Genomic DNA, 9987 nt, shown 5'->3' with positions numbered 1-9987 from the left:
CCCCCCCCCGTGCGGCAGCTCCCCACCCCAGTTCACCTCTGCTCCGCCTCCTCCCCGAGCACGCCGCCCCTGCTCTAATTCTCCTCCCCTCCCAGGCTTGTGGCGCCAAACAGCTGATTGGCGCTGCAAACCTGGGAGGCGGGAGAAGTGGAGCGGCGACCGCATGCACGCTGTAAAAAAAAAAATTGGGGGCACCGCTTTTTGGCACCCCCAAACCTTGGCACCCTAGGCAACCGCCTAGTTTGCCTTAATGGTAGCACCAGCCCTGCAGGCAAGACAGCTCTTCTCCCTGTGCTGTGATCTACGACGCAGGGAACCCACATGGGCAGGGAGAGGGTAGGGGGCATATGGAGAGGGTCAGCTCTTTGGGGCAGGACTTCTGTCTTCTTGCACTTTGTGGGTGCTCCCCAACTCATAACAGCAGAACGCTGGTCCTGAACGTAGGACTACATATTTAGCTTTTCAACCCCAAACTAAAACCAGAGCATAGGCACCGACTTCCCCTCTGCCCAGTGGGTGCTTGACCCTCCCCCGCCCTTGGCCCCACCCCTGCAACGCCTTTTCCTGCCCCTGTACTGCCCTCGCCCTGCCCCCATTCCACCTCTTCCCTCAAGTCCCCGCCCCTGCCCCGCCTCTTCTCTGCCTCCTCCCCTGAGTGTGCCACAGCCCCACTCCCCCCCTCCCTTCCGGAAAGTCTTAAGTGCTGCCAAACAGCTGTTAGGCAGTGCCGGGGCGGGAAGCGGTGGGAGGGAGGGGGAGGAGCAGGGATGAGGTGCGCTGAGGGGGGAGGGGCGAAGGAGGCGAGGGGCGGGGAGCTTGGCTGCCGATGGGTGCAGAGACCTGCTAATTTTTCCCCCTGGGTGCTCCAGCCCCAGAGCACCCATGGAGTCAGTGCCTATGAACCAGAGGCCAACATTTCCAAACTTGGTGCCTAATTCCCTATTTAGGCATCTAAATCCATGCCCTGATTTTCAGACATGCTGGGCACCCACGACTGCCACTGAAGGGCATGGGAGCTACGGGTGCTCAGGACCACTGAATATGAAGCCAGTTCTTTAGATGCTCACCCTTAAATGGACACGGGCGCCATAGGTCCGGGTACATCCTGAGAGCTGTTATCATAGGGGAAGATGGGATGAAAGGGAGGAAGAAAATTGCAATGATTATGTTAGGGGTGGGGGACCACAGCCTCACTGTTTACAGACAAGCCCAGGATAATCTAGAGGCAGTGTTTTCAACACCTGAGTAGCAGGCAATGAGCTAACTCACAGATCAAGACTCCAGTTCTTTAGTTGTTCCACACACAGAATTCCCATTGACTACAATGGGAGCTCTATGCATGGAGCAGGACTGACAATAAATCATGTGCTAGCAAAGCATGTCACACCTGGACAATCTGATGCCCTGGATGACCTAAGCTCCTCCCTTCTTTATCATATTGGCTCCTCCTCTAAGGTGGGGGAGCTAGGATAAGCACCAGGAATATCAGCAGCTCATCTGAATGATCTAAATCCTGAATTTGCAAAACTAGGCCAGAAAAACCAAGAGACAAAGCTTTCTTGGCGTATTTCCAGGGATTCCTACTTCTGGTTGGGTCAGGAACAGTTTCTGCCCTGGTAGGTTGGTACATCCACTCCTGTATGGGAGCTGTACACACAGAGACGCAGGAGAATGAAAACAACAGAATAAAAGGATGCTGAACCCATGGAAAGGCCCTGCCACACCCCCACGTGCTGTGTCCCTGTGGCTTGTGCGCTCTGAGAGACTTGGGAAGCTTTTTATTCATTACTAATACTCTAGAGCCTGTTGGCTCTGGTGGACGGTAGTGGCAGAAACCTTTTGTTCACATACACCGTAGGATCAAATGATGTCCCAGCAATAGGGTTGCCAGGTGTTCGGTTTTCCACTGGAATGCCCAGTTGCAAAGGGACCCTGGAGGCTCCGGTCACCACGTTAAAACTCCAGTCAGTGGCACAGCGGGGCTAAGGCAGGCTCCCTGCGTGCTATGGCTCTGTGCGGCTCCTAGAAGCAGTGGTATGTCCCCACTCTGGCTCCTAGGTGTAACCCCTTTGGGGTTTAGAGAGCATGGCCCTTTAAATCTTTTTCCTAATGGGGAGGGGGAGAGTAAGAAAAAAGGAGGGAAACTCCAGGGGGCAGCACTGGAGCTCCAGGGAGAGAGAGAGAGAGAGAGAGAGGCAGCCTGCAGGCCCTGGAAAAGTGAAGCAGCAGAGAACCTGCCTGAAGCCTGGGAAGGACAGGGCCGATCGGGGACACCCCAGGACAGGAGCCAGGAGGAGCACTGTGCCAGGGAGGAATTGCCGAGAAGGACAGGCCGGAGCTGGACCCAGTATCACTGCTGCCCAGAGCTGCATGGGGCTGTGAGTACTGGGGCTTGTGACTCTGCATTGGGGACAAGGAGGGAGGCTGTAGCTAGTTAAGTGGGGAGGTGGTCGCTCTGTGTGGCTTTGCAGAGAACGGCAGAAGAGGGCACCGGAGGGGTTTGTTGGGGGAAAGTTCACTGGCGCCGAAGATGACCAGGAGCACCCAAGACTCACCACTGGACTGGAACTTTGCTCAGGACTCCTGAACTCTGTGTGCAGACACATTGCTCAGTGTCTGCCCTTCCAGACTGTGCTACCACTGGGCCTGTGGGGCCTTGGCTTGGATGCAGCCCTGTTTTACTGCTCCCCCTATATTTCCCCTTGTTGTTTTTCTCCTCTCATCCCTCTGTAAATAAATATTTCCCTTGTTATATCCACTGTACTTTTCCTGTGGGGGGGTATGTTCACTCTGGGGGTTTGGAACAGGTGCCCCTGGGGTGGAAGGGATTTCTCCTGCTGCATTCCTGCGCGCGTCTTCTCTTGGCCAGAGCTGCCTGGAGAGCAGACTCCATCTTGGCCACGAGGGCGCTAAAGCTACATAGGTGTAGGGGCAGCCAGGGGGCTCCGCACGCTACCCCTGCCCCAAGTCCGCAGATCACATTGGCAGGGAACCGCAACCAATGAGAGCTTCAGGGGCAGTGCCTGTAGACGGGGTAGCGCGCAGAGCCGCCTGGCTGCGCCTCCACGTAGGAGCTGGAGGGGGGACATGCCGCTGCATCTGGGAGCTGCCTGAGGTAAGCGCCGCCCGGAGCCTGCACCCCTGATCCCCTCCCGTGCTCCAACCCCCTGTCCCAGGCCTGATCCCCCTCACGCCCTCCGAACCCATCAATCCCCGCCTGGAGCACACTCCTGCGCCCCAAACCCCTCACCCCCCCTGCACTCCAACCCCCACCCCTGATCCCCCTCCCGCACACCAAATCCCTCATCCCTGGTCCCACACCAGAACCTGCACCCCCAGCCGGAGCCCTCACCCCCCCCCCCATGCCCCAACCCCCTGAGCCAGCCCGGTGAAAGTGAGCGAGTGAACGGGGCGGAGCCTCTGAGAAGGGGCAGGGCAAAGGTGTTCAGTTTTGTGTGAGTAGAAAGTTGGCAACCCTACCCAGCAAGCAGAGGCACACTGGGAGCAAATGAGAATGTGGAAAGAGGGAAGAACAAAGGAGAAGTGGAAGAGAACCTGAGCTGTAGGGGTGGACACATTTTGGCAGCTCCACAAGCAACATACGCCATGTAACTGTGCACAGATGCTGACTTCCTCCTCCTCCCTCCCAGCACCTCCTGCATGCCGCAGAACAGCTCATTACGGCGGGCAGGAGGCGCTGGGAGGGAAGGAAGGAGTTGATCAGCGAGGCCATCAGAGGGAGGCGCTGGGGGAAAAGGGGGAGCTGGGTGCTAAGCACCCACTAATTTTCTGGAGCACCCACAGAGTCTGCGCCTACATAACTGTGGCTAACATGAGCCATCCACACATATATCACAAACCGTCAAGAGTGAGCCATGATATTAAAACCCACAGGCCACTCCCTGGTAAACGAAAAGAGCAACTCGCCCCATTCAGCCAGGCACAGGATCACTACTGTCTCACTCTAACAGTGGGCAGCAGCACTCATAGTGGTGAAAGCAAAGGAATTGGGACTTAGGCCTCAACAAACCCAGGCCTCTAAAGAGAGGGAGGGATTAGAACAGTCATAGGACAGTGGGTTGATCATACTGTAGTAGAAAGCAATAATACACAGACCAGTACAGCACAGGGTCACCACATATGGATCAAATCCAAACTGGCCATGTCCATGCTTTCCAAACCCAACACGGGCGTCTGTGCGGCACACAAGTCCCACCATGGCAGACTGAGGGTGCATGGTGTAAAGCAGCAGTGGCTGTCCCACTTTGATTGCAAGGGGCCTAACGAATGATGCCTAAAGGAGCTGTCCTTAGATAGTGTGGCAGAGGCCTGAGTTTCTGGCGCTGAAGGAGTAGGATTCTACCCCCAATTCCCCAGGTATAGATATAACAACTGTGTCTGTTGTACACAGCATATGGATTATTACAGTAGCCCTACGAGCCAAGCAAGTAGTGGGAATCATTATACATGAGCAGCTCCACAAGAGAGCAAGGACAGGCATGCACACAAGGCAATACCTGATTAAATGTATTAATCCTAATCTAACCCTCATCAGTTCAGTTGCACTTTATAATAGCATAATTACAGTCATTGTATTATAACACTGCAATTACAGCCTAATTATAAAGTGATTTATCAACCTATAGAATTAAACCTCAAGTTATAGGATTTTATACTAGTTACATGTACCAAACAGTGCAACTTCGGCAGTACTACAATGAAATGGATTAGGTATGAAACTAAAGGAGTAATAATAAGTAATTCAGTCATGTAGTTAACCTTCCAGTCATATGAAACACTGGTAATTAGAGGTACCACAAAGTAATTACATTATAGTTGCAGTATAACTACAGTGTAATTACAGTAACTGTATTAAAAAAGTCTAATGATTAGTTCTGTAATTAATTCCTCTTCTTCTTGAGCACAAAAGGCTTGGAAAACCTCCCTCCTCCCCAAGTTCTCTGAACAACTCCAGCTATGTCCGCTCTGACTGCATCAAGTCTAATATCCTCCAGTTCAGGCATGTGTCCTCCAAGCCTACAACTAAACTAAGGCCAGCTTCCAGCCAGACATCTTCCAACACTTCTACAGTACTAGTGAAGGACCTTCCAACCCCTGCTTCCACAGTTTCCTGCAATTCCGAGCTGCTTAGGCCTAATTAGAATCACAGCAAGGAGAAAAGGAACCGGCTTCATGCAGAATACTTGCTACCTAACTAATGGGGAAGTCCAAAACTGGGACAGAACTGCTGAAACTGTATATTTCAATGAGTTTAGACCCAACTCACAGCTTGTCCAGTACTGTAACAGCAACTGCAGGGAATATAAAAGGTTGTCTGTAGAACTGGCCTTGTAAAATGAAGGAGAAACTTGCAAGTGTCAGTTCTTGTGTGTTTTTATATAGCAGGATTCCTGCAGCCCTTAACCCAGTGGGCAAGGACCAGTGATGGAAGGATATCAAAAGTATGGTCTTCATTTAAAAGTTAGATCGACATAGATACACTGCTCAGGGGTGTGAAATCCCTTCCAACGTAAAAGTGGTTAGGTTGATGGAAGAGTTCTTCCGTTGACCTAGCTCCCACAGCTTGAGGATGTGGATTACCTATATTGACAGAAAAAAACGTTTCTGTTGCTTTAGGAACCATCTACACTATAGCGATACAGTGGCATGGCTGTAGCACCTGCAGTGTAGACATGGCCAAAGAGAGCAAAGGCTGAGAGAAGTTTCAAAGCTTCAGAATGAGATCAGTTCCCCACAGTTGTAGACCAGTGAACTCCCAGCATCATACATTCCAGAAAGGAGCCAGGAGAAGAATGTGAGAAGGCAAAGGAGGAAGGATAAGTGCTGATCTTGAGTGAAAAGTCTTTTGGCATGCCAGTCCCACCATGCCTGCTCTTTTCTTCCTCCAGTCCTGTCCCCAGCCCAAACCACCTAAAAGAAAGACAATCCCACTGCACATCTACACACATGCAAGTCTGCGACATTCTGAATGGAGACAGGCTCCCTGGGTAGCAGGAGGAACACCATGAATCCTGGGGGAGAGGACAGGAATCCATCAAACCCTTTGCCCTGAAGTGATGAGTGAAACTGGTTCCTATAGCCCTAGAAGTAAAGCATCATGGGATGTTCAAGCAACATTGTACTGATAGGTACGAGCTGCGGTGAGAGGGAGGGAGAACAGAACGTGCTCCTAAAGGCTACTGATCCCATTGCTGGAACTCAGAGGATACCTACCTTGATTATCAGAATGTCAGGAGGGTGTGGATAGAGACACTGAATATATTTGGATCATTGGAGTTTCAGATACTCGAGGAATGTAATTAACAGATGTTGGGTGGACCTGATCTTACAGGGGTTTGGATCTTTCAGGAGGTGTTGTAATCCCATTCTTCAAAGAGTGAAGCGTGAGGGTGCCAGAGCCACGACCTTGAAGTCCATGGGTGTATCATTCCAGCCCCCCATCTTTGCCCAGATATTTAGTTATTGACAGTGATTTGGATGGTGGTCATCACTGTAGTTTCTGCTGTATGTAGATGTCAGAGCTGTAAAGAGCTCAGAGCTGCTGCTCCTAGGACAGGCTGGATGGGGAGGACAAGGTTAATCCTCACTGAAGGTGTTGGGGCAGGGACATGTACAAACAGCTGTGGAAATCCCAGTCGAAGGGCTGGCTTTGAGGTTTGCATAGAAAGAAGGGGAAAGGAGGCAGCCGGAGATGGGGGAGTAAAACTGAGACGGGGGGTGGAGATGGGAAATCTTCGGCAGAGCTACAGAGCTCCTGCATTTCACGCTGTTTCCTGACCCACCCAGTCTTTCACCATAACTTTGCTGTTCAAATGCAAGAGCTCCTCTCCTTGGTCAGGCTCTCGGCAAGTGCATGAATTCCAGAAAGCAAGAGCAGCATCTGCCATGACTATAGCACAGGGACGGTGGCTTCCACTCTGCTCCGTGCCCAGTGCTGCCGCCCAAACACATCCTGCAGAACCGTAATACAAAGCCATTTTGCTTCTGGAAGGAAGGGGACGCTACTTTTGAAGGATGTCTAGCTTCTGTGGTGATATGGGCACTAAAAGTGCTTAGATGGCTGGGTCAGACAGACAGACAGACAGACAGACACACACACACACACACACACAGAGGGAAGCAAGAGAACTAGGTCTTTGTGATCCAACAAGCACCTACCGTGAAAGGACTCTGAGCAGTTTCTCTCACTCCACCCACGCACAAACCCACTCCGCCCACGAATGAGTCGCCTTCCCCAAAATAGCACCCCCTGTTTGTTCTCTGAGCCCACTAGCTCCTGCATCCTGAGCACGCTGTGGCCAACACCTTTGGCTCTGGAATATTTTTACTTCCCTGAGACAGAAAGGTGAAAAATCTGATCAGCACCACAAATGTAAAAAGGCAACAAAGGAAAATTCCATTCAGGGGGCAGCCGGGCTGGGCTCCTCCCTTGGGGTCACTGTCTTTTCCCCTTGGTATCACCAGAGTCTGGACCCCTGGTCCATGCACGGCAGATCCCACCCCATGTTAGAGACAGCCACATCTGAGATGGGCTGAATTCCCTGCAATCAGCCCTCCCTACCCTGATGCTGGGCTGTCGGGAACTGAGGGCCGAGCCCCTCTAATATTAACCCTTTCTCTCCCCTGACACTACCATCAGATCCTGATTGAGGGCTGGCTACTTTTCCTGACATAAAGCAATTCCAACCCCTTCCCTAACACTGGCTCCTCTGGAATTGAAAGGCAACCCTCCTGAAATTAACCCTTTCCACCCTGCTGCCATTGGTGGGCTGGAACTGAGGGCTAGAGTTCCTGAAATTAACCCTTTCTGTCCCCCAACAATCCTGCCCCAGTATTAAGCTCTCGATGACTGAGGGCTAATCCAGGCTGAAATTAACCACTAACACCCCTGACTACCCCGCCCCAGGCTGAGGTAGCTGGGACTGAAGACTAATCCCACCTGATATTAACTCTTCATGCCCCAGACTGCACTGCCTGTCTCTGACTGCAGGCTAATCTCCCTGGTATCAGCCTCTGCTGATCCCTGGTTGGTAGCGCTGTCCCAGTGATACCCCACCTGAATGTGTAATCTGTTCCAGGCCAGTTAACTCATCTGCTTAGCTGGACCAGGCAGGCTCCCCACATTACCATGCAGCCCAGCACCTCATTTCCCTTCCCCACCCCTCAGCACAGCCAAGTGCTAGTTTATTAGTTAGGCTAGGATGAAAACAGCGGCTAGCAGCTGAGCCCCATTGACCCATCCATCCGTCTGTCTATCCAGGTTATTATAGGTGGCATGTCACCCTGGTATCTCGGGACCTGGCTCAGTCTCCTTAGCCAGCTAGAGTGCATTGGTGGTGGTGGGGGGAGTTGGGCACAACCAGTGCTGCACCCCCGAAGATTGACAGTGGGGACAGGGGAAAGGGAACAATATGGAAAATGAAATGCCCAGCAACGCAGGACAATGGAGAAACAGGAGAAGGGATGGGGGGGGGGGGGGGGAGAGAGAAGGAAAAATGAGGGCAGAGCCAGCAGAAAAAGCCAGAGCACTTCTGCTGCCAGGTAGCCGGCACAAGGGCAGAGGCAGCTGGCAGAGCTCTGGGAACCCAAACCCTTGTAGCCCCAGAACCCAACGCACACTACACAACCCAACATGCATACACAGAACTCACACACGGAAAAGACCAACACACACAACTCACACCCTTGGGAGAAAGAACCCCCTCCCCCCCCCCCCCCCCAGCTGACACCCTTCCTAGAACACTGACACAAAACTCACAGCCCTCCAGTGAAAACGCGCTCCCGCTCACACAGCCCTATAATGAAAAGGGTCAGGACACACAATTGCACACCCATTCACTAAGCGATCTAGCCCTGCACATACCCACATTCCACACAAAGACCCACCACACTCACCCCACACCACAGAGACTCCTAGCCCTCCGTAACACACGCACACACCCTGAGTAAAAAAGCAACACCCACCCAACCAAAAACCCAGCATGCTCGCGATTCACTCCCATTCAATGGGCATCCTCTCCCCCACCTCATATTGACACACACAGCTCACCCCAGCCATCCAAACCCAGCACACACGTACAAACTTCCCAGCGGAAGGTTGCAATCCAAGGCACCGATCCCAGGCTTGCAGCCCGGCAAGTGAAATAGACCGACTCCCCCTTCCCGGAGCCTAGGCAGGACCAGCTCAGCCTCCCCTCCCCGTCAGTCCCGGGCCACCCCAGCCCCAGCTCTTACCTGCATCTCATGCTCGCCGCTTGTCTCTCTCGGTTAGAAATGGCATCTCCCCCAGCCCCCAAATCCACCTGCAGCAAGGCAGCTCCCCTCTCCTCGCCGAAAGGCAGCAGCACGCCCAGGCTGCGGGCTCCGTCCAGAGCCGAGCCCCCCTCCCAGGCCGAGAGCCGGGTCCAGGATGGGGGGCGCTGGGGTCCGGGCAGCCCGCTGGGCTCTAAGGGCGAGCTGCTGCCCGCACCCCCAGCGCGGCTCCTGCAGGTGGGAAGGTGGGCTGGAGGCTCCGGGGGGAAGGGGGAGGCATCTCCTCCCTTAAACCCAGACAAAGGGGGGGGGGTCGGGATAAGCGCCCCCCCCACTGCTCCTCCTCTGCCACTCGCGCTCCGGCCCCAGCTACTGCGGGGCGGGGATGAGCCGGCGACTGAACGTAGCGCTGTAGCGAAGCGAGCCTCCTGCGGGGCTGCCCCCCAGGACACACCGCGAGCGAGCGAGCCAGCCAGCCAGCCAGCTCCCGCTGGGACCGAGAGGGGTGGGCGGGGCCCCAGAGCGCTGGGCGTGGCCAGCTGGGAGCCCGGAGAGCGCCCGAGGCTCCCGGCAGAACTGGTGGAGCCTGGCTGAGCGCCTGCAATCAATAGCAGCCTCCCCTCCCACTCCAAGGCGGCGAGTGGCGGAAAAGGTGGGTTGCGGGCAGAGGCAGGCACAGACCAGCCCAGGCAGGTGGGGTGGGGGGCTGGCTGC

The 9987-nt window shown here is 54.0% G+C and overlaps 1 protein-coding gene across 1 annotated transcript in view; it reads right to left on the bottom strand.

Moving 5' to 3' along the window:
- The window catches only part of LINGO1 (leucine rich repeat and Ig domain containing 1), a 55992-nt gene extending 46302 nt beyond the window's left edge, over positions 1–9690 (bottom strand). The window contains exon 1 of the mRNA XM_024205428.2: positions 9256–9690. Within this exon, the coding sequence (XP_024061196.2) occupies positions 9256–9261 (6 nt within the window). The 5' untranslated portion in view covers positions 9262–9690. The remainder of the gene's footprint in view (positions 1–9255) is intronic.
- Between the last annotated feature and the right edge of the window lie 297 nt (positions 9691–9987).

This window comes from Terrapene carolina, unplaced genomic scaffold (assembly GCF_002925995.2).
Source record: "Terrapene carolina triunguis isolate 2854851 unplaced genomic scaffold, T_m_triunguis-2.0 Scaffold67, whole genome shotgun sequence".
NCBI classification, from domain to species: Eukaryota; Metazoa; Chordata; order Testudines; family Emydidae; genus Terrapene; species Terrapene triunguis.
Note: the sequence above shows the minus strand (reverse complement) of the source record. Positions and strands in the feature narration are given on the sequence as shown.